Raw genomic sequence first — 24,793 nt, forward strand, 5'->3', positions numbered from 1 at the left:
AGGTAAACCTTGCCTATAGTTCCTCAAGTACCATCCACACTGTGTTTTTTGAGACATGGGCTTTCCCTGCCTGGAGCTCACTATTAAGCTAAGATGGCTGGCTAGTGAGCCCAGCCCCACGGATTCTCCTGTGCCTCTTCCCCTAGTGTTGGGGTTGTAAGTGCTCTACCACACTTGACTTGTGTAGTAGTGGGGATTGAACTCAGGTTCTCATGCTTGCATGGCGATTGCTTTATCAATGAAGCTTTCAGGAAGTGAGACACCAGCTGTCTTATCATTCATTTACTCATTCATTCATTCATTCACCCACCCATCCATTCACCCCAGCCTATGTGTCTGCTATGCTGCATCCTACAATGTGTCAAGTGGTATTGCCCACTAGGAATTCAAAGAACGAAGGGCATACTCAGGGCACAGATCTTTTTGGTGCTATATTCATTTCATTTCACTTTATTTTTTAAAATCTCATTTTCGCCGGGTGGTGGCAGCGCACACATTTAATCCCTGCACTCGGGAGGCAGAGGCAGGTGGATCTCTGTGAGTTCGAGACCAGCTTGATCCACAAGAGCTAGTTCCAGGGCAGCCTCCAAAGCCACAGAGAAACCCTGTCTCAAAAAGAAAATAAATCTCATTTTCCCTTTTCTTTTCCCCTCCCTCCCTCCCTCTGTCTCTGTCTCTGTCTCTGTCTCTCTCTCTTTCTTTCTTTCCATCTCTCTTTCTTTCTTTTTGCCAATGCAAGAAATGGTGGTGGCTCCTGCATCCTCATGCTGGTCAGGGCCCAGAAATCGTGCTGAAGGACCCCAGGGAGGCTGCCTACGACAAGCAATACTGGAGACTGTGCCATGCACTTGCTTTTCCCCCCGGGTTCCGCTTTTCCTGGAAGGTAACAGTGAAGCACTCTGTTGAATAATAATTCGAAAAGAAGAGTGAGAAAAATAGGGAGGAGGAGCAACGGGAGGAATGGGAGGAGCCAAAGGAGAAGGAGCAAGAGGTGGAGGAGCAAGGGGAGGAGGGAGAGCAAGAGGAGCAAGAGAAGGAGGGGAGGAAAATGAGGAGCAAGAGGAGGTGGAGGAGCAACGGGAGGAGGGAGAGCAAGAGAAGGGGAGGAAATGAGGAGGAGGAGCGAGAGGAGGAGGGAAGGAGCAAGAGGAGGGGAAGCGAGAGGAAGAAGGAAGGAACAGGAGGAGAATAGAGCACATGGGAGAAGCGGGGAACAAGGGGGGAGACAGAAGAGGAGGAGACAGAGAAGGGGAGACATAGGAGGAGGAAGGGGAGGAACAAGAGAAGGTGGAGACAGGGGGAGGGGAGGAGCTGTAGCAGTGAGTGACTGTGCTGGGACCTTTGGAAACGCTGATGGTGAAAGCCAGAGCCAGGCTGGTACTTCCCCTTTCTGCACAGTGAGGCTGAGGAGCTGGGGCCAGACTAGTTGTCTCTGGAGCGCCTGAAGCAAGGATGGATCAAGAGACTGTGGGCAATGTTGTGCTCTTGGTCATTGTCACCCTCATCAGCGTGGTCCAGAACGGTAAGGGAAGCCCTCCCTCAGGGAGAACAGGGTGTCGTAACTCAGGTACACACAGTTCTGTGTGCACACTCAGTACGCATCTCTACTTACTTCTCTGGACTGTATGCATAGGGGTGGGGGAGCCTTTCTATGTGAGTTTGGGTTTTCCTCCTTCTGGACCTTCTTTTACTTAAGTGGTGATGTCAGGTCATGCTTACAGAGGAAAGACAGCAACCTGAAGGGCTGCTGACGAACTTGACCCAAGTGTCTGCAGTTGGTGTATGGGTACGGAAGGGTGGGAGGCAAGCAGCCCAGAGAGAAAGCATGTGTTCCCTCGGATGCTGGGCTGAACTAACTAATCAGCAGGGAAACGGAGATCATGTGTCATCTGTGTGTGTGTCGGGGTCTTGAGGGTTGATTTGGGAACTATAAACAGGAAAGCACTTTATCATTATTTTACTTCTGTACTTTAAAAAGTTCTTTTGGAGAAGAAGCCAAAAACATCAAAAACGTGTGTGTGTGTGTGTGTGTGTGTGTGTGTGTGTGTGTGTGTGTGTGTGTTTGACTGGGGATAGAACTCAGGGCCTTATCTATTCTAAGTAAGCAGGTAAGTTATCTGCTATTTATCTACATCCCAGTCCTATGGTGTACAGATTTACACACACACACACACACACACACACTATTTATGTATCTCTATCTATCATCTATCTATCTATCTATGATCTACTATCTATCAATCATCTATCTCTCCATTCATCCATTTATGTATGTATATGTGTATGCATCTATCTATCTATCCATCTCTCATCTGTCTATCCAGGGAGATATCCCTGTTTCTAAGCATTGTCATTACCCTCATTAAGAGTTAAAGAACTAACAGGACTCAGGTCTGCGAAGGGCAGAGCTGTGTAGAACAGCCACCTTAAAGTTCTGCTTTAGATCTTTTCCAGACTGATTTCTTTTTTGGTAAGGGTACCTGTGGCCTTGTGATTTACAGTTTATTAAGAGAAAATTAGAGGTCATTACTACTGGCAGCAGCCAAGGCTTCACGGCAATTGGTCGTGATTACACACTGTCATACTTTGGAATTTGGAGGGCTGAGCCACTTTGGGATGCTGGAATATTTGAGGGTGGAGATGGCAGCACAGAGCAGGGCCCAGATTGGCACCCCATAGGCATGTTTTTCTACACGCAGCAACAGTGTGGAGGGGCCGGACCGGATCCTCTTCATGCTATATCAACTTGCAACTCAGGAGAGGGAACAAGTGGCTTATTTAGGCCACTACTTCCTCAAACCACTGCTGTCTCATGCCAGGCCCTCTTGGCTCTATAAACTGACTGGATGGAGTAAGTATGAAACCTGCCCACACCTACAGATACCTTGCTTGACAGGAGGTGGTGTCCAGGGGGCCTGATGATAGGACAGTAAGCAAGGCCACCTTTCGGGAGCACTGACAGCAGGAACCTTCCAGTCTCACGAAGACAGCTGTGTGGGGCAGGGACAGTGCTATTTAACAGGGACAATGCTGGGTAGTGGCTCCCCTGTAACCCTCTTCTCTATACCCCACACTGTGGCTTATGGGCATCGGTGCACAGGCGACCAAGTGCCCTCCTGCCAATGCTGTTGGAACTGGGCTCAACAGAAAGTTCAAGATCACGTTCACCACTGTCCTCTCAGTTCAGAAACGAGTCAGGGGCAGCCGCAAGGCTCCATGTTAGACAGGCAAAGTGAGCAGGCTGTGCCATCACAGCCCTCATACCTCTGCTCTGCCCTCGCCCATGCCCCTAGGAGTCCGGTTGAACAAGCATCGTGGTGCCAATGTTGGCACAGAGCCATTCTTCCTGTGCTCAGGGAAGGGCGATGCTGCCGCCCGGTACAACGGTACCACAGTGGCTTTGGACAAGCTGTTCTCTCCTGTGAGGGAAGAGCCTAAGCAACCTGGTGAGACTGAAGTCATCTGCATTGACCTCCTGAGACTGCTGGCGATGCCTGTTTGGGATGAAACTTATTTAGATAAGCTGAGACACAGTACCAGTGCTGACCTGTAACTGAGCGCTTAGGCCAACAGTAAGTCCTAAATTTGCCCTTCTTTGCAATTCTAATGAACTCTGGGTTTTATCTATAAACCCATGTGCCAGAGCTAAAAAGATATGCAAAAACCTTTGCTTTTCATTGTCCATGCCAAAACACCATTTGGAAAACTTCCTGTTAGTCAAAAACATTTTCCACGCTGTCACCAAGTATTGAACCACTATTTGTGCCGCAGATAAAGAGGTGCCGTGGCTAACCCCGCATTCTCTGGTTCTCTGAGGCTGGGCAGTGCCCAGCCTGCCTGGTGTGACTTCCCTCTCTGCCTTCAAACACTTTAGTCATCAAGATGCTTGAACTTAAGGCTCTCTTCCAGTTTGAGCCAGCAGAACGCCGATTTGAGATGACAGGCCAAGCTGAGAAACCCAATCCTGAATTATCAAAGCCCAGTTGCTCTCCAAGCACAGCTGTCAAGAAGCCTCAGCTGTCTCCTGCCAAGGGACCAACAGCTTTGCCTTGAGGCAAACCTGGAAAAAACACGAAAACTGTCTCTAACTTACTGTGTTGGTTAGTTTTATATCAACTCAATACAAGCTGGGGTCATCAGAGAGGAGGGAACCCCATATGATCGGCTCTAGAAAAACCTGTAAGACATTTTCTTAATTAGTGATTGATAGGGGAGGGCTCAACCCATTGTGGGAGGGGCCACTCCTGGACAGGTGGTCCTGGGTTCTATAAGAAAATAGGCTGAGCAGCTATGAGGAGCAAGCCAGTAAGCAGCACCCCTCCGTGGCCTTTGCATAAGCTCCCGTCTCCAGGTTCCTGCCCTGTTTGAGTTCCTGTCCTGACTTCCTTTGGTGATGACCAATGATATGGAAGTCTAAACCAAGTAAACCCTTTCCTCCCCAATCTGCTTTTGGGTTACGGTATTTCATCGCACCAATATAAATCCTAACTAGGACACTTGCTGTGGTTCTGCTATTGACTCTTCAGTTTTATCAAGGTGTAAGAAGGGTACATATAGAACCATTCCTCCTTTCACTTCTCGTAGGATACACGATGAATTATGTCAAAGCATTGCAAAATAAGCTTTGTTTTCAATGGCTCAGCTCAACCATAGACTCGCAGAAGTACTCTGAGCACATTTAAGGTGACCTAGGCTAAGCTGTGGCACTGAGCAGCTTAGGTGTATTAAATGTATTTTTGACTTAAAAATATTTCTAACTTAGGTCAGTGGTGATGGCGCACACCTTAAATCCTAGCACTTGGGAGGCAGAGGCAGGCAAATCTCGTGAGTTCAAGGTCAGCCTAGTCTACAGAGCTCGTTATGGGACAGAAACCCTGTCTTGAAGAATTAAAAATAAAAATATTTCTATCTTAGGGTGAATTTATTGGGAAAGCAACTCCATCAGAGTAGAGGAGCCTCTATTTGGGAAAAATGATACAGGAGACCAGGGGAAGAAGGTGGGTGAAGGAGGGCTGTCCTGGACATGGGGACAGAAAATAAAGGGATTCCTTTCGGCAGGAGCGCTGTTCCCACAGCCTGCGGAGTGATGGGAAAAAGTGGGAGGACTCAGCATCCTCCTCCCCTCTCCACCACAGAGCCATCTCCTCCCTTCCTGGGGGTTCTTTCTGAAATGAAGACCACGGAGGAGAGGTTCTCAATAGGTGGGTCGCGACCCCCAGAGGGGTTGCATATCAGCTATCCTGAACATCGGATTATTTACATTATGATTCACAACAGTAGCAAAAATACAGTTATGAGGTAGCAACGGAATAATTCTATGGTTGGGGGGGCCACCACAGCAGGGGGAACTGCATTAAAGGGTCACAGCATTAGGAAGGTTGAGAACCACTGCTGCCTTAGAAAAAGACGGCTCCTGATAGCCAGTCACATAAGCTGTTCTGAGGATCTGTGGCTGTTAACACTGCCTCCTGGCCTCCTCCGGTTTGTTTTGCGCTCTCTGCCTCCCCCATGCCTGCTGCGTCCCCACCCCATTCCTCACCTGAGGACTGCAGTTGCGGTACCGCCTGTGGCGGCTGTTGTGGGTGTTGTAGGTGACCATGGTTCCGGGGTTGTCAGTATCCCCTTTGTAGTGGGTTCTGAGGATCTGTTTGCGGCCATCCATGGGTGTTCGCCTGCTGATTTGGTTTAATATTAACAACAAGCCAGGAAAAGAGGTACTAACGGTCTTTGCCTACATGGCTTCTGGAATTTACTGGGGGATTACAGGGGCTCGGGGGTAATGGTGAGAAGTAAGGAAGGTAAGGAAGCGGAAGTTGACATCCATAGATACTGGACTGAGAAAGACTTGCGGAAGTCTGGACGCATGGATGGGAAGGGTTCACAGGTGTCTTCCTTCAGGTGAAGTGCAGAGGAAATCTTGAGAGGCAAAGGATGCAGACAGCTGTGAAGGAGGCGTGAGGAGGGTGGCGGGCTTGGGCTAGACAACAGGGAGATGGAAAAGGAAGGGTTTGTTTTTCTGAGCACGACGGGGTGGGTGAGCAGACAGAGACGCGTAGCTAAGTCCTGCTGCTGACTGAGGAACTAGCCTTCGAGTTCCATGACACCAGCCTCATTTCTCTGGGTCCTGGAGAGGAGATGCCTAGTTTTCCATTATGTTTTCTGTTAGTAGAGACATTCCGAACAGACAGATTTAGTATAGTTAAATGGTAGCAAGAGCAGCGGCTCGGTTGAGGTGGAATTCAGCAGCTCGGAGCCTGAGCCCTCCTCAGCAGTGACCTCCTTGTCTTCAGAGCATAACAGCCCAGTCTTCAGAGAGTCCCTGAAGATTCAGTGAGGGGACGTCTGCAATGTGGCAAGCTCTCTTCTGTACAAGCTAGTCCTTTGGATATGCTCAACATGGGCATGTTCCTACAGGAGAGGATTGTTTTATATATATATAAATAAAAATCATGTTACAAAACAGGAAACTGTCTATTTGGTGTGGCTGGTAAGGTGCCCTTTCCATGGTTTTTGGAGGAGACCAATAGGAAATGGGTAAAGAAAGAAGCCGGTCACATCCTGCCACTTTCTACTCCCAAGATGAGAGTGTGGGAATAAAACAGGAGAGGGAGAAAGAAGCTTCTTCCTGCACCCTCCCAACTCTGGCCATACCCTCTGGCTCCTGTCTCTCACACGACTACAGCCATGGCCTTGGTCAGCTCTTGACTTCTTCCTGTCTTGGGTCTGCCTTCACTAAGCGCCCGGCACATCAAAGACATAATTTGGCCCCGCAGTTGCTCTTTGTAAGTCTGTAAGTAGCTCTGTGTTCTCATCACGCAGCCCTCACCAGGAACCAGCAGGTTCTCTGGGTGCTGCCTTCTTGAGCCTCACTCTGGGCATCCTGTGCTCTGCATGCTTATAGTCTTTTACTCCTCCCCCCCTCAGGCTGGCCTCAAACGTATTGTACAACCGAGGATGACCCTGAACCCCTAATGTTCCTGCTTTGACCTCCTGAGTGCTAGGATTAGAGGTGTCTGCCACCGTGCTCAGCTTTCTATGATGCCAGGGGCTAGGCAAACTCTCCTGAACTTAACTCCAGTACCCCTTTTTGTTTTCCCATGCTGTAGCAGAACCCAGGGACTTTCAGGGACTGGGCAAGTGCTCTTATACTGTGCCGCACCCCAGCCACCACCATCTCCTTTGCCCATAGCTTTATACGCTGTACAATTGTATTCTAGGGGTTTTATTTACTGGCTACTTGTCTCCCCTTCTGTTATTGTCTATAAAAAATGAGCTCCTTGGACCAAGGATCTTGATCTATTTTGTTTTCAGATTCAAGCTAACCATCTGGTTCATGGTAACAGACAACAGATACATCATTAAAATAATCATTCGCTGGGGCTGGAGAGATGACTCAGCTGTTAAGAGCACTGGCTGCTATTATAGAGGTCCCTGGTTCAATTCCCAGAACCCACACAGTGACTCACAACCATTTGTAACTCCTGTTTTAGGGGATCTGATGCCCTCTTCTGGCCTCCATGGGCATTGCACACATGTGGTACATTTATGCAGGAGAAAACCCATATACATAAAAATTAATCTGTATAATTGAGAAATTATCCCTTATAAAATGATCATTCAGCAATGACCTCTTTAGCCTCATTTGTAGTTCTACTGGGTCCTGATCCCCAGATCAGTCCATCTCCTATCCTGAGCTGGGCCTACTGAGTCACAGACACATAGTTCTTGCCTCTAGGCCTTGCATACGTTTCTCCCTTGAGCACAAGTGATCCCCTTGAGTCCCCTGCTGCCTCCAGCCACTTGGCAAATTCCTGCCTATTCTCAGATTTTATCTTAGGTATCATTTTCTCTAGGCATCCTGTGACATGACAATGAATTAACCTACTGGACTTGACCTTCCAAGCCATTCTGTAGAGTGGTTTCTGCTTTTCTTGGCTTTCAATCTTTCAACTGTGAGTTTCTTTCTTTCTTCCATTTTTCTTCTTTTGTCTTTTTGAGACAGGGTTTCTCTGTGTACCCTGGCTGTCCTGGCACTCGCTCTGTAGACCAGGCTGGCCTTGAACTCAGAGCTCCACCTGCTTGCCTCCCAAGTGCTGGGATCAAAGGTGTGCATCACCACCTCCAGGCAAGGCTGTGCCTTGCTCGCTGACTTATCCCAACACCGAATGAGCTGATGAAGGGGGCCGATGCTGAATACATTTTTGCTGAGTGACATTTGTGGTGGGGAGGACATGGAGGTCTGCTTGGACACCAAATCCAGGAAGCATTTTTATGTTTTAGGAAAACAGTTAAAGAACAGACTCCTGAGCTGGGTGTTGGTGGCACACACCTTTAATCCCAAAACTCAGGAGGCAGAGGCAGTCGGATCTCTGTGAGTTTGAGGCCAACCTGGCCTACAGAGCAAGTTCTAGGACAGCCTCCAAAACAATATAGAGAAACCCTTTCTCGAAAAACAAAAACAAAAACAATAACAACAAAAAGAACAGAGTGTGCCTGATTATGAACCAAATCCAAATCTTTCCCTCTGGCAGCGTTCTTCGCCCACAAAGTGGAGCTTGAAAGCAAGATGCAGAACGGGAGAAGCTTCCAGAGGACTGGAACTCTTGCCTTTGAGCGGGTCTATACTGCCAAGTGAGTTCAAACTCTGCTGCTGCTGACTAATCGTGGGGACATGGGCCTGAAGGACTGAGACTGTCCTCCAGGGCATACCTGCCTCTGCCGACCTTCAGAGTGTCCAGGAGTCGGGCTTCTGGGAAGGGTGAGCCTCACTCGGAAGGCTTCTGGATGCCCTTCCTCATCTTGGTGAACACAAGCCTTAGAGGAAGGAAGTGGGGCGGGGGAGGGGAGGTATGGGCTTCAAGATCCAGAAACACCCAGGGACCAGTTTCCTGTGGGCGTCGGAGCTCTGCAGCTGGAGCCAGCTGTGATTCATAGTAGCTCCAAAAGTGCCACCGTCACACCTCCCTGGCCTTGTCCAGTGGCAGTCTGGAGGTGACATCAGTGAGTTTCAAAACGCAGGTTCCCCTTGAGCAATCAAAATGAGGACCGAAAGGCAAAAGCTCTGAGTAATTCATCCCTCTGCCCTCTTGCCTTGACTTTGGAACAGAAAAGCTTTTGGGAGACACCTGAATGGCCCTGGAAAGAGGCTTGTGGGGTTCTATTTGGCTCACAAACCTGAGGAGGCATTACTAAAACATGATCTTCGTTTATGCAGAATATATTTAAACAGGGTCAGCCAGGCATGCTAAGCGTCCAGAAGGGCAGACCCCCTGCTTTGATGTAGGGTTGCTGTGAGAGAGATTGTCAGTTCCAACCCTAGGGGTGACTTTGATTCTGCCAAAGGTACTTCCAAGGGAAAGTCACAACCACCCAGCGGTAAGATCAAAGCCAGAGTTTCCCCAGGAAGGCCAGGAGGCTCTGTAAGGGGCCCTTGCCAAACCTATGCAAACACCTTTGTGGGGGCTCCCACCCAACTGCCATTGGCTTCTTGTGAATTAAACTGATGCTGGAGGTGAGGATGACACAGCCCTTAGGAATGAAGACACCTTTTCCTGCGTAGATACCATTTACTCTTTTTGTGAGGCAGTGTGTGCAATCCCCGGAGGTAGGGATGGGAGTGGGGGGTGGGGGTCGGGGTCGGGGGTGGGGGTGGGTTTCTCCATTGACATTTCCCAGCCCTGAGCTTCTACACTGGTATGTGCCTTGCCTGGAGCACCCACAGTTACGATAGACGTCCCCACAAGAACTCCCAGATGTTCGCTTTCCATCCCGCCCGCCTGCTTTCCCATAGCAGACATTCCAGCCAGCTGAAGGAACTCTTTGCTGAGCGCCCACAGGGAGGTGCCTTTGTTACCATTTAGACTTCGACTTTGTTAATCCTCAGTGTCAATTTAAGGCATTAAAAGATGCTGGTTAAAAGGCATTACAGACCCATTTGAAGAAGAGCAGAGAGACTGTGTGGGTTGGCATCAATGTTTCTGCACCGTTTTCTGTGGAGATAATACAAAAGGGCATCTTGGAAATGTCACGTGCAAGAGATGTACGGGTATCTCTGATCAGGGGTGGAGACGAAATTGCTCAAAGAAAACCACAGTTTCTAGCAGTGGGGATGAGCAGCGCCCTTCTGCCCAGATAATTACTTTCTCACGGTGACACTGAGTTTTTACGGACTACTCAATCCTCCAGTGAGAAGCCACAGAGGAAAGGCCCCTCACGTTCTTAGAAGTTCCCACCATGCTGGCAATGTGCAAGGATCGGAGCATCCTGGGAAATCTGCTTCTTTTCTTTTCCAGTGCGCAGTCTCACTGTGCAGCCAAGGCTAGCCTCAACGGTGTCATCCTCTTACCTATGCCCTGTCCAGTTGGGATCCCAGGTGTGTTCCACCATGCTGGGTCTCTGCCATCTCATTTCTGCCACTTCCCCCCACCTGGTGGAGAAATGGCTTTGCTTTTTATGACCCCAGTGTGTTTACACCTGGCTCCTTTAGCTGTTGGCCTCCAAGCTGCAGAGGTACCCCGAGGCTGGTGATTGAGTGGCATGGCTGGGGAGAGTGTCTTAGAAATTCTGTGATTGTATGGAGGTTTCCAAAGGTAAGAATGCGTGCAAGGCGAGTATCGAGCGATGGTTGTGTTTGGAGGACCCAGCCATGAAGACACTGCAGCCTGGTTTTCAAAATCCACACCTTTATCACTCAGCCTTCTTGAGAGGTGGAGGGGGAGAAGCAGACAGGGAAGTCGTGTCATGTGGAGTGGTAGGAAGTGGAGATCGGGCGAAGAGAACTTCTGTCAGATAGAAGTTGCTCAGACACTTGTGGTTCTCTTACAAAGACCACTTCCTCCCCTGGCCAAGAAGCATTTGTGCATGCATATGTAGGTTGCATGAGAGGCTAGAGATCTGTATAGCAGGATCCTGACAAAGCCCAGGGGTACCCTGGCTGTTTGCCTGTGCCAGGAGACCACCAGGAATGTGATGATGATGAATAGAAAGCCACACCAGCACTCTCTTTTTCATGGCCCCCCAAAAGCACCAAGAAGAGGTAGAAGAAAAGAGGATGTATCTGGATAGCCTCTTATTTTTATGTGTATGAGTGTCTTACCTGCATGTATGTGTATCATGTGTGAGCAGTACCCATGGGGGCCAGGAGAGGGCATCAGATCTGGAGTTACAGATGGCTTTAAGTTTCACATGTGTGCTGGAAATTAAACCTAGGTCCTTTGCAAGGGCAGCCAGTACTCTTAACCCCTGAGCTATCTCTCTATTCCAAGAGTATACATTTAATCTTGCTATGTAAAACATGACTTGTAAAGCTGTACATGTTGTTAATACACAGAATGACAGCAGTATATTATATATCTATATATATACACACACAGAGTATACAATACTATAAGCAGTATATAATACTATATACACAGCACAACTTATACACAAACATATCTTGCATAAGCTGTAAGGCCCAGATTTTATTTTTCTTTTTGAGACAGGGTTTCTCTGTGTATATTCCTGACTGTCCAGGAACTTACTCTGTAGACAAGGCTGGCCTCAGAACTCACAGAGATCCATCTGCCTCTGCCTCCCAACTGCTGGGATTAAAGGTGTGCACCATCACTGTCCTGTTAAGACCCAGATTTTTTGTTGCTGTAAGATCATGAATATTTTGAGATCTTGGCTGTGAAGGAAAATAACCTGAAAGACAAATGATATTTGCTGATGAGCATAAAAGACAAAGGCATGCTATTTTAGCATGAGCTATGACTGATGAGGGAATAGATAGACCGAGAGTCTGGGACAGAGGACTAACAGATGACCCAGCCAACATCAGTAGAGCCCATCAGATCAGATCCCTTGATTAACGGCTTGTCTGACCACTGGGGCAGTGCTGGGCCAGAGCTTTCTAGATAAAATGAGCTGGACCTTGACTCTTTCACACGCACAGAATGCAATTCTTGGAATATAAGCACAGTAGTGAGCCACAGTCAAAGTTTGACTTTAGGAGGAAGATCCTAGTTAGCTGACTGGGTTCTTCCTTGGGAGTGCAGGTAAGTGTAGCTGTGGGAGGGATGGGTGTCCAGAGATGTGTAATTTCCTGAAATGTACTCTATGATTCCAAGTTCACGGATCATTAACAAATGTTCAACAAAGAACAAGAGCTTCCTGAGACGCTCCTAAGGACAGTCCAGTTCACCAGGACAGGTGTCGTAATTAACCACAGAGATTCCCCTTTCTGCTCACTTTCTGTCAGAGCACATTCTGAGAAATGTCACACTAATGCCAAGATACTCAAGCATCTCTTGGTGGCCACTGTGGGCTCATTTTAAAGGCAGTGTAATTTAAAACCACTGTATCTACGGGGAGCCCGACTGGTGTCGACAACACAGTTAATCCTTATCCATGGTGCTTCCCATTTTAAGTTAACCCAAACAAATCGACAGAATTTTAAAGTGCTTCTTTATTATATTTCTAGAGGTGGGGATAAAGGAAAGAAAAGATAGCTCAGGGCCTCTCCATAAAACAGTCAGGTTGTGGAACTTCAGCTTTACCAAATGGCGATTTATTGCGAGAGCAGCTTAGCCAACCCTGTTCAGACCTCAGAGTGAGAGTCAAGATGGGGTTACCAGTTCTGTTTGAAAAAGAAAAACAAAGCAAAGATACAAAGCTCCTCAAAAGGAAAATAAATGTAATAGTAATATGGGAGGAAGTTTCATTCAAATGTACCAACTCTACACAGAACATGTTTTACCAGGAAGAAGGTAATTGGAATATAGGCAGGAACAGTGGAAAGCCTAGTCTAGTCATTGGACAGCTCCCTCGAGGGTACAGATTCCTGGACAATTAGCAATCCTCTTCTTTTCATTACCTAGCCAAAATTGCTGCTTCTTGGGCCATGGAGATTGCTCAAATCGAGTGGTTGCCATGCAAGCGTGAGGACCAGAGTTCAAGTCTCAGCAACTGTGTGAAAGAAAAAAAGAACAGAAAACGGAGAGTTGGAGCTTGTAGTCCTGTGTTGGGGAGGCAGAGACAGGTAAATCTCTGGGCCTCACTGGCCAGCCTAATCCACCAGCTCCAGACTCAATGAGAGACCCAGGATGCCAACCTCTGTCCTCCACACACACAGGTGCTCACACGCGCCTGGGACTGCTGCAGTCTAACTGTGAACCCAGCTATTCAGTAAGTGAGCAACTGCAGACAACGTGCCAGGACCTCCTGCCCTCTGGAATTCTGGGTCCACTAGACCTATGTAGCTTGTGTGGATCCAGGTCACCCCACCCATGAGGCCATCAGGGTTCTGCATTGTGCCTGGTTGGAGGCTGTCTCCAGGGGAGGGGACCTGGATCTATCACTTACAACATTCAGTATCTTCTCTGGTGAAAGGCTTTTTTTGGCCATAGGAGGACATAAGGTCCTTGTGGCTAGGGAAGGACACCTCTAGGCTCTCTATACCACATGGATCAAGGGGATTAATCCAGATGTATTAGCCAGATGTGCTGGTTAATTTTTTGCCAACTAGGTACAAGCTAGGATCATCTGGGATGAGGAACCCCAGATAAGAAAATGCCTCCATTATGTTGACCTGTAGGCAAGTTTGGAGGGCATTTTCTTCATTCATGATTGATGTGGGAGTGCCCGGCCCACTGTGAGATGTGCCACCCCTAGGCAGGTGGTCTTGGGCTGTGTAAGAACAGACTGAGGGAAGGTGGAGTGATGGCCAGTGGTTAAGAGCACCACCTGCTCTACCGGAGGACTAGGATGACCAAGCCATGGGGCAAGCCTGTAAGCGGTGCTCCGCCATGGTCTCTACTTCACTTCCTGCTTCCGTGTCCTCGCCCTGGCTTCCCTTCATGAAAGGCTATAAGTTGTAAGGTTAAAACAAACAAACAAACCATCAAAAAACAAAAAACAACCCCCCAAACCCTCTTATCCTTAAGCTGATTTTGGTTATGGGGTTATGTCACAGTCACAGAAAGCAAAAATGAACCAAGCTTTTTCACCGCTATAACAAAATAGCTGTCCCAGGCTAGTTTTGAGGTAAAGAGGTTTATTGTGTTCGTGGTTCTGGAGGTTCAAGTACAAGATCAGGTGACCCCATAGGGTCAGGTCAATGGTGAGGCAGTATAACTTGGATCACAGTTGGAAGGTGTTAATCTGAGGGTTCATAGCTTAAGCCAGAGAAAGAGGGGAGGAGGGGGAGAGGGATGGAGGAAGAGTGGAAATGGGGAGAGAGGAGACAGTGTCCAGCAAACTCTTTCAGGGCACATCTTCAGTGGCTGCCCGTAGGCCCATCTCCTGAAGGTCTTAAGCACTGCATTCTGGGGACCAATGTGCAATATATAATATATGTAATGTATAGGGGACTGCACTTATACTCAAACGAGACTAGCAGACCTCTTAGTGGTTTTGAGGCATGAGACCCTAGCAAGAAGCAGTCTGAACATCGTGTTTTGGCTTTTACCCACAAAGCTCTAACCCTGCCAACCTGAGGCTCAAGTTGCACCACACCCCAGAACTACCTGGAAGGCTTGCTAAGGCAAGGTTGCTGAGCTTCTTGCCCAGTTTTCAACGCCATATGTCTGAGGTGGCATAAGAACTTGTGCATCTAATAAGTCCTCAGTTGCCTTGGATGACCCTGGGACGGGGCCCACATGAGAATCTCTGCATCACCCCACTGCCTTAGTGCTTCAGAGGGCGGAGCTACTGCCACACTCCCACTCTTCGTCTTGTGCGTGAGGAAATGGACCCCAGAGAGATAGCTAATGCTGAAGCTGGTTAAAGTCCCGCCAAGGAACGCGTCCCAGTCAGCTATTTTTCCACAGTCGCATGTTGCTCCCCAAATACCTCTCCTACCTTTGTTCTATTGTTTTTCCATATTTATTGCATTTTTGTTGTTGTTTGTTTTTCCAGACAGGGGTTTCTTTGTGTAACAGCCCTGGCTGCCTTGGAACTCGTTCTGTAGACCAGGCTGGCCTTGAACTCACAGACATCTGCCTCTGCCTGCCTCCCGAGTGTTGGGATTAAAGGCATGGGCCACCACCAACTGGCTGCATGTGTGTGTGTGTGTGTGTGTGTGTGTGTGTGTGTGTGTGTGTGTGTGTGTGTTTAAATCCTAATTTAGGGACTACAAGCTGCACCCAAGAACACTTACTGTTTACATCGTGAAAGACTTGGCCCGGTGTAAATTCTAGCTTTTTTCAGCTCTCTCTCCTGAACTGGGAAACCCTAGAGAGTTAGTCAGGCCTTGGTTTCTCCTCTGAACATGACTGTAGTTATGGTAGACAGAATAACAGCCCCTAACATTTCCTATTGGTACGAGACTGTTGTTTTATTATATGGAAAATGTAGGTTGGTTTTGAAAAAATATCTTTTCTGGTTCATGTGAGTCAGGCTTATTTGTGTGTGTGTGTGTGTGTGTGAGAGAGAGAGAGAGAGAGAGAGAGAGAGAGAGAGAGAGAGAGAGAGAGAGAGAGAGAGAGAAGGAGAGGGAGAGAGAGAGAGAGAGCAAGCAGGTACCCAAAGATGCCGGAAGACAGTGTTGCATCCCTTACAGCTGGAGTTACAAGTGGTTGAGAGCCAATTGGGAGGAATGCTAGAATGCAAAATTGGGTCTCCTGGAAGAGCATCAAGTGCTCTCAGCTACAGAACCTTCTCTCCAGCTCCACAAATGGAATCCTTTAAATGAGGAGACAGGCTTTACATTAGAAAGCCTCATTGGTTCGAGACCAATCTGGTCTACAAGAGCAAGTTCCAGGACAGCCTCCAAAACCACAGAGAAACCCTGTCTTGAAAAACAAAACAAAACAAACAAACAAACCAAAAAGAAAGCCTCATTGGTCATCCTTGGCTTAGAGATCAGAAGGGGCCATGAGCCAAGGAATAATGTGGATCTCCAGAGTCTGGAGAGTCAAGGCAATAGCCCCCACCTGCCCCGAGCTTCAGAGAGAATGGAGGTCTGTCAACACCTTGACGTGTAGCTTCAGGAGATCCTTTCAGACTCTGACCTCTGGAATGGTGACACAATGAATCTGTAATGTTGAAGGCACTGAGTTGGTGCCGTGTGTTACAGTAGCTAAGGCAAACTCAGAGTCATGTAGTATAGTCCCAGGAATGTGGGATGCTTACAAGGGAGGGCATGGATGGCAAACGCCAGCACAGTGCCTGGCACAGAGCGGCAGCCTTCCCTGGGACTGCCGGAAGCCTTCTCCCATCAGCTTTTGTGAACGGACCTTGGTTTCTTTAGGGCTTTGAGGAACTGTTTTTCCACCTGGCCCGCTGCTTTCTATAGGATACAGTTTCCCTTAGCTGGGCATTTTCACTCTGCCGTTTCCATTCAGACAGGGACCACACCTTGCTGTCTGCGTTGCTCACTTGTTATTCCAAGAAGTGCATGGGCACCACCCACCATGGGAACCCTGCCAAAGAAGCACAGCCTCTGATCCGCTTCACCTAAGCAGAGTTAATGCATTCTGAGCGTGCTGGCTTGCTACCGCTATCTTTGGATGTGGTGCCCGCTGGCTGCACTCTCAGGGTAGATGTGAGACAAGAGAGGGGCTTGCGACCCTTGCACAGTGGTGATTATGAACTGGGGTCTTCAGGTAATTTTCAGGCCACACTGAAGTCATGTGTTTTCTGATTTCTTTCTGCCCTGTTTGTCCTACAGCCAGAACTGCGTAGATGCATACCCCACTTTCCTCGTGGTACTCTGGACTGCGGGACTACTTTGCAGCCAAGGTAACCGTGATTTCCCTTTGTGAGTTCCCTTTCTATAATGTGCAGCTCTCGGGTTTCAAAGAGCAGGCATTTTGTTGAATAGCCTTGACTGGACCTACAGCTCTTATCCAGGAGGCCCTGGAGAGATGAGAGCCCCGGGGAGGTTGTGTTCCGGGCATGCTCAGTGCGGGTGCAGTGTGGCGTGGTAATGCATTACTAATGCTTGCTCCCTGGTGGCTGGTTGAGAGCGCTGCGCTGACAAGGGTGGTTTAAGGCTAAATGTGACTCAGAATCCGAAAGCAGTGTTAGCTCAGATACAAGGGCATTGTAAATGAGAGCGCCAGAGGGATCTATTTTGGGACTGCCGCTGCTGGCTTTTCTGTTAATAAGCTCCCAGCACGCTGGCCCTTCCTCGGGCATGCATCTACAGAGCATGGGCTGGGTTCCAGCTGAACCTGGGTGATCAGCTGCACACAGTCTTGGTTTCAACGAATCTGAAGAACAGATTGATTCCCAGAGGTGCTTTGCAATTAAACGGAAACCAGAATCATATGCTCTTGGCTCTCTTTGGAGACGACCGAACACCATGAGGCCACGGCTGACACTGGCATTTGTTTGTGGTGGCTCATTGTCGTTGGGGCTGCTTCAGTGGCCCAGCAGGGCCCATACAGAAAGGCCAGAAGCAATCATTTGACAAACCGTTGGATTATTATCAATTTCTACTGCTCTATAGAGTCTGTCCAGTAGATATTAGTTTCCCTGTGACCTTTAGCTCAGGGAACAAAGTTCAGGGTTATTCAACTGGGGAGCCTCATGGGCAGGATTAGAGCTTGGGTCTTTTAGTTCTAACTTCTGGAGTTTCTCTAAGCGTTCTTTTACTGTCCCAATTCATGTGGTAAATTCACCTTGAACATTTATTTTATGCCAACTTTGTCCTGAACGTAGGAGGATTAATAATACACAAAAGGATAGTTAGAAAGTAGGTGGATGGGGGCTGGAGAGGTGGCACAGTGATTAAGAACATTTGTTGCTCTTGCAGAGGACCAGAGTTCAGTTCCCAGCACCCACTCTAGGCAGCTCACAACTGCCTGTGATTCTAGTTCTAGGGGGATCTGATGCCCTCTTCTGACCTTCAGGGGTACTGCATACACATACCCACACATAGACACACACACATATGTATATTGAAACAATAAAAATGTTTTTACCAAGAGCGAGACTCATTCCTATGAGCAGTAGAAACCACTGAAGAAATGGCACATGGTCTCCCTTAGTGCCTTGAAGATTCTCAGTAGCTCACCATTTATTTTCCTTTTTTTTTAACCCTGAGTGAGATTATAAAAATGTATCTGGTTTTATTTGAAAAATGAGGTCAAAGAAAACCCATATGAGGAGTGCTGAGTCTTGATGGATCTGATTGATACTAGGTAAATCTGTCGTTGCCTCTCCAGCTAGGTGAACACAAAGGGAATACGGAAGTATTTCAGAGCCCTGGAAATATGCATCTCTGTCAAGACAGAAATCCACATTGCCAGGGCTCAAATGCATCAGTCAGCTATAGGGTCATTGCCATTTTTTATGAATACAGAGATTATATGCGTTGTTTAGCTGAAAGGAACCCCAGAGACTATTCTGTTTCAGATCCCTCCCTTTGAAGACTGTCCCAAGATCCAAAGGACAAGTGGCTTATTTAATTTCATAATTTTAGAGCTTAGATTTGTACCTGCTTTGTGATTCACATAACCCTAGTTCCCCTTGGAAAGTCTCTGCTCTTCCCTGCATAAAGCAGGAGATATGAACCCTTTCCATGCCTGTTGCCTACTAGTTTATGTCTACTTGAATTTCAACTGAAAGAGAAAGGGGCCAAGGAAAGTCAGAACAGAGCTGTCCGGATGGGAAAACTTTATGTAAGGCAAATCATTAATTGTGACATAATTAACTGTGACAGTCTTGTGATTTTTAGGAATTAGGACAAGCCTCAAAGTTTGTTTTTTCTTCCCTTTTTATTTATAGATTGCTTAAAAATGGCTAATTTTATTTTAAATTCTCTGTGTGTCTGTTGTCTGTTTGTGCACATGAATGCAGTTGCCCCTGGAGGCCAGAAGAGGGCATTAGATCCCCTAGAACTGGGGTTATAGATGGAGGGGAGCAGCTAGCTTATGTGCTGGCAATCAAACCCTAGTCTTCTGGAAGGGCAGCAAGTGCTCTTAACCATTGACCCATCTCTCCAGCCCCTCTTTCTATGTTCTCTCCTCACCCCCATGAGATGGGGTTTCTTTGTGTAACCTTGGCTGTTCTGGAACTCACTCTGTAGAGCAGGCTGGCCTAGAACTCACAGAGATCTGCTGGCCACTGCTTCTGGAGTTCTGGGATAAAAGGGGTGTGCCACCACTGCCCAGTCTCTTGTAGATTTTTGATATGTTTCCTAGGCTGACCTTGAACTCCCCTCAGTCTCCCAAGTGTTTGGATTACAGGTGTGAGCCACCATTCCCAGTGGGTTTTTTTTTTTTTTGGAGGGGGTGGCACCTTTCTTAGTCCGTGTTTCTTGATATATAACAGTTGAGCCTTCTATCTATTGAGAACTTCCCTGTTTATGGCACACACAGGAAGTATTGGTTTTTTTCTGTTGAGAAAAGGTTTATTTCAGCACACAGGTCTAAGCAATGCTCCATTACAGCAGAGAAGCCCCAGAGCTCTTGGGAGCTGGTCACATAGCATTGGTGGTCAGGAATAGAGAGCAGTGATGAGTGAATACATATGAGTGCTCAGTGTGCTTCCTCCACGTATATCCATTCCGGGGGAGCCCTGCCTGGGGAACGGTTCTACCCAGTGTTAAGATGGATCCTCCCACACCAACCAACACCATCAAAATGACCGCCCACAAGCATGCCCAGAGGCTCACCTCCAAGGCAGTTCTAAATTCTGAAAAGGCACAATACCTACCACAACAGAGAAAACTTGTGTTCTGGCAAGTCTATCAAAAAAAAGTGTTGGGACTGGAGAGATGGCTCAGTGGTTAAGAGCACTGGTTGCTCTTGCAGAGGAACCAGGTTCAACTTCCAGCATCCATAGGGCTCTGGTCACAACCACCTGTAACCTCAGTGCCAGGGGATCTGTCTCTTCTGGCCTCTGTACAGAATGCATACACATAGATGAAGGCGAAACACTCATTCACGTAAAACAAAAATAAATATTAAAAAAAACTCTAAAAATTGCCAGGTGGTGGTAGCATACATCTTTAATCCCAGCACTCGGGAGGCAGAGGCAGATAGATCTCTGTGAGTTCGAGACTAACCTGGTCTACAAGAGTTAGTTCTAGGACAGCCTCCAAAGCCACAGAGAAGGCCTGCCTGGAACCCCCCCCCAAAAAAAACCTCTCTAAAAAGGTTTCTTCTGTATGGTTCAAATTAACAGTGGGAACTCCACAAATGTTACCACTGCTGCTGATGGCAGTGTTACAGTTTTGAAATCAGAATGACTTGGAAATCAGAGCTGCTTGCTGGACTTTAATAAAAGATTCATTTGATACCAGGCTTGGTGGCTCGCACTTTTATAATCCCAGTACTGGGGAGGCAGAGGCAGGTGGATCTCTGTGAGTTCTAGGCCAGCCTGATCTACAGAGTGTCTTGAACCCCCTCCCCCCAAAAAAGATTCATTTGACAAATATTATTGAAAGCCTATATGTTCCAGGCACTCCACCAAGTCCAGAGGTGATCCAGGAAAAGACAAGCATTCTCATGGACTTTTGTTCTTTACTTAGATTTCTTCTGTCTGCAAAACAGAGACAGGAAAGCTTTCCCAACCAGCAGGTGGCTTTGGGACCTGAGGTGCCTGGCTCGTGGGAGGTTCTTGCTAATGGAAGCTGCTTTGGTGTTTGAGTGATACTGGGGGTGGGGTGCTTTCATAGTGTTTTTCCTCACATAACCCTATTTACTCCCACACTCTTTCTCGTAAATGATAGAAACCAGTTGTAGCCAGTCTTTATCCTCACACACTAGGAGAACTGTGAGCAGTCTCTGTCCACACACAGTAGGACAGCTGTGACCAGCCTTTGTCCACACACAGTAGGAGAACTATGACCAGCCTTTGTCTACACACAGTAGGAGAACTATGACCAGGCTTTGTCCACACACAGTAGGAGAGCTATGACCAGGCTTTGTCCACACACAGTAGGAGAGCTGTGACCAGCCTTTGTCCATACACAGTAGGAGAGCTATGACTAGTCTTTGTCCACACACAGTAGGATAGCTGTGACCAGCCTTTGACCACACATAGGACCAGTTAAGCACCTCTTCTAGGTCATTCTACTCTTAGAGAACTGGTGTTTTCAGTTCCCAACCCTAAATTTAGGATTTTATGGGGGTGACTGAAGTGCTGTTTCCCCAGATGCTAGAATGCAAAGAAATCTTCCCTAGAGGCCAGAAAAACCTGCTTTGTGTGCCAGAAACCCCAGGGGCACAGAATATGTCTCCAGGGACCAGTGAGTCTCAGAACTGGGGCTTTGGTTCCCGCTGTGAACCCTTCCCCGCCTTCCTTCCCAGCCAATGGCCTTACAGAAGCCCCTCTGGCTGCCTGAGTCCAGCCTCCCATATCCAGGGATAGACATGTTTAGAAGATTCACACCACATGATTCTTAAGCAAGTATTTTGTGTAGCATGCCTTAGGGCTGGCACAAGGTAATCCATTATTTCAGTGCTTGACCTCCATGCAGTCCTCTGGCTTTTATTTGAAGTGTATGCATGCTGATTATCTTTTGTCAACTTGTCACAAACCTGGATATATCTGGGAAGAGGGAGCTTAACTGAAGAAATGCCTCCATAAGATTGGTCTGTAGGCAAGCCTGTGGAGCTGTAGCTTGGTTAACGACTGAAATAGGAGGGCCCGTCCCACATGGGTAGTGCCACCACCCAGGAAGGCAGGTGGTCCTGGGGTGTGTGAGGAAGTAGATGAGCAAGCCATGAGGACAAGCCAGTAAGCACTGGTCCTCTGTGGCCTCGGCATCAGTTCCTGCCTCCAGGTTTCTGGCTTGAGCTTCTGCTCCAACTTCCTCCAGTGATAGACTGTGATGTGGAAGTGTAAGCTGAAATAAACCCTTTCTTTTCCAAGTTGCCTTCGGTTGCAATGTTTTAGCACGGCAACAGAAACCCATGCAGTGTGTGTGTTAGCCTCCACTTTCAGAACCCAGGGTCTCTGATGGGTTTTGTGAGCAAACGCTAGTTACTTAATCACTGTTACTGTTGTATGAACAACAGTTTGGGAGACTGAAACTGACACGTGTTGTCATTTCTCTACTTAGTTCCTGCCGCCTTCGCGGGACTGATGTATTTGCTTGTGAGGCAAAAGTACTTTGTCGGCTATCTGGGAGAGAGAACTCAGAGGTAGGTCTCGGGGTGCTGAAGAACGTGATTTGATGTATGCTTTCCCAGTAGGGGGCGCTACTGTCTCTGACTGCCACTGAGAACTAAACAGATTCTCCTTGATTGAAGGGAGGCCACACTAGGACTCCGACCCCACCTCCCTGTGCTTTAAGGACTCTGAAAATACAGCTGGGGTATTGCCTAGTCTTCCCGTTAAAGTTCCCTTTGCAAAGCCTTGGCCCACAGGGGTGTTTTAGCATGCTGGGCTGTACATTGCTTGCAACTGCACACCAGCTGTTCTCCGTGGCGGAATCTGGGGCAGCAATAACATTTTAGGGCTGACTTCCCAGGCCTCTTGTGAATTAAACATCTCGTCATTTGTCAAGGGAAACGAGACCTACAGTCTGTACCTTACCACAGCCTCTCTTGAGTAACAGATTTGGGGACCTGCAGGACCATTGAGAATACAGGTTGTAGTCATATGCAAGCCCACAGCTACAGATCGGTCCATCACGCTGTCTCTAGATGAACCACACCCAGCCCTCCTCAGCACTTTCCTTCCTTTAGCTATGTCACTCCCGACCCCTGACTACCTGATTCCATCCCTGAAATTCACGCAGTGGGGAGAATGGACTCCTGCAAGTTGCCTTGACGGCATAGGTGCTGTGCCGTGTGCACGGACACCATCAGTCAATCAACACTCAAGAAGTTTAACAGAGAGGGATCCAGTGACCTACATCCTCTGATTGCACCCCACTGCTCAAAAGCCCATCCAGCTGTGAACTGATGAGGTTGGTGCCCTGGGCATCCAATTATTTGTTAATAGTGCCACCAACTGGAGACCCTTCAACATGTGGGCCTTTAGTGACATTTTTTACCCAATCAGTGAGAGCCAACTTACTGAACTTCTGACGTCTGTGGGTTGCACAGGGAGCTTGTTGGAATTCAGGGTCTGTGTCCTGGTTTAAGAAGGACCAGGGAGTCTCAGCTACCCACAATCTCCCAGCAGATGCTGATGCTCTTAACCTCAGGGTGACAGGGTAGGGAGGAGGTTGGTACCCAGCTGCTGAGCAACACTTGCTGTGAGAGTTGAAGGTCTTGGGGGTTCCTTTCAATGAGATAAAGTTTCTGGACCCGCAGATGCTGGCGTTGGCTCCCCTGACTTGAAGCAGCCTGTAGCAGCAGGAGTGCACCTGTACTGCTGAGTTGGCCCTGTTCTGCCATTAGAGCTGATTGTCCCACGCCCTCGACTGGTTCCTTACTGACAATCTTAACAAATGGTTTCACTGGCCTTTCCAGATATGTCAGCTCCATGCAGATGGGTACAGGCCAGCAAGCCTGGTTCTTGTAGAGGGACAGAGGACATGGGTGACCTTTGCACACCATTACACAGTCACTTCTCATGAGGAATTGCCTCCTATCCTTGGTTGATTCTCTGCCAAAGACATTTAGGAAGCAGAAGAGAGGCTAGGAGGGGATGGGGCAAGGGGGGTGAAGGAAGAGAGAGGAGTAAAATATTTCTTTCTCTTCTCCGGATTGTAAAAGCCTTTTCCATCATTGGGTGCTTATCTCTCACAGTGCAAACCTCATTTCTTCCCCAGCAGCCTCAGGAGAGTAGATTGAAGCATGTCCCCTAACACGGTCTCCATTACACCCAGCCTCTAGCATGGGCCTTATAGGCACACCTGACAGGGACCACCCTGCAAAGTCGCTTGATGAGTCCATGGTGCTCCCAAGCCTCAGTCAGGTTGTCTGACCACTGTCAGGACCTGCCGGCATCCTGTCATCAAGGATCTGGAGTTAAGGACACTAAGAGAACTCAGGGATGCCATGCTACCGACCCCCAACAGTGATAGGCTCCGAAGGCAGGCTCCTTCGCCTGACTTTGAAACATGCTCAATGGTTAATAGCAAAGGCAGGCCCAGTCCACGATCGTTATGAAGAAAGGCATTACTGAGTAAATGAGTTATAATTTAAACCCTGTGTGTCTGGAAGCGGCAGTGTTTTGGGGTGAAACGGGTGCCATTTGCATCATGTCTAACACCCTTTCCTCCTCTTCTGCAGTACCCCCGGCTACATATTCGGCAAGCGGATCATCTCATTTCTGTTTTTCATGTCCCTTGCTGGGGTACTCAACCATTACCTCATCGTCTTCTTCGGAAGCGACTTTGAGAACTACATAAGAACTGTAACCACCACCATTTCCCCTCTGCTTCTCATCCCCTGACGGCTGGGTACTGAGTGGGGCGATCACTGATCAATAGAGAGGCATTATAACTCAACCCTCTGAAGGGCTCTGCTCCTCCTCAGCTGTAGATGCTGTAAATCTGCTGGCCCTCTGGGCTCCACAGCATCAGTTAACCTTGCTTTTCCGGGAAGAAAATAATTTCGTGTCAGCTCCGCCCCTTGAACATGGCAGTGGCCTGGGATTTACTGTCTAGCTCCATCCTGCCCTTCTCCTGGCTTATCCTGCTCTCTGAAGGTGTCTTGTGACCAGACATGTGTTTTCCTAAAATAAAGGGCATTGACAAAATTTTGACTGATGGCTCAGTTTGGGGGCGGTATTTCTGAACTAACTATGAGTGTTTCTTCAACCTACACGATGATAATTAAAATCACAATATCCATATTATGGACACTGATGTCATTCAGAGTCTTTTATTAACCAAGTATCTTCCCCCGCCCGGAATTTCTATTAGGCTGGTGTCTTAGGTCACTACCGTCATGCCCAACAT

At 48.0% G+C, this 24,793-nt stretch overlaps 1 protein-coding gene across 2 annotated transcripts; it reads left to right on the forward strand.

Annotated features, from left to right (window-relative positions):
- The first annotated feature begins 1,307 nt into the window (after positions 1-1,307).
- LOC101838694 (arachidonate 5-lipoxygenase activating protein) lies at positions 1,308-24,591 on the forward strand. Of its 2 annotated transcripts, XM_005083172.4 has the most exons (5): positions 1,327-1,522; positions 8,532-8,631; positions 16,652-16,722; positions 21,998-22,079; positions 24,123-24,591. In XM_005083172.4, exons 1-5 carry the CDS (start codon positions 1,453-1,455, stop codon positions 24,283-24,285), a joined length of 486 nt encoding a protein of 161 aa, XP_005083229.1. In that variant the 5' UTR covers positions 1,327-1,452; the 3' UTR covers positions 24,286-24,591. The 2 variants fall into 2 exon arrangements, with proteins under 2 accessions (XP_012978281.1, XP_005083229.1); XM_013122827.3 differs by lacking the exon at positions 16,652-16,722 and having other exon boundaries at positions 1,308-1,522; positions 24,123-24,230.
- Positions 24,592-24,793: the final 202 nt, after the last annotated feature.

The sequence above is a fragment of the Mesocricetus auratus genome, unplaced genomic scaffold, assembly GCF_017639785.1.
Source record: "Mesocricetus auratus isolate SY011 unplaced genomic scaffold, BCM_Maur_2.0 Super-Scaffold_100008, whole genome shotgun sequence".
Taxonomy (NCBI): domain Eukaryota; kingdom Metazoa; phylum Chordata; class Mammalia; order Rodentia; family Cricetidae; genus Mesocricetus; species Mesocricetus auratus.

Bases quoted from the DNA above. Each gene is read 5' to 3' on its own strand.
- LOC101838694 (XM_005083172.4), top strand. From the start codon at position 1,453: ATGGATCAAGAGACTGTGGGCAATGTTGTGCTCTTGGTCATTGTCACC. The intron at 8,632-16,651 runs GTGAGTTCAAAC...TTTGTCCTACAG, and splicing joins GAGCGGGTCTATACTGCCAA to CCAGAACTGCGTAGATGCAT. The intron at 22,080-24,122 runs GTAGGTCTCGGG...CCTCTTCTGCAG, and splicing joins CTGGGAGAGAGAACTCAGAG to TACCCCCGGCTACATATTCG.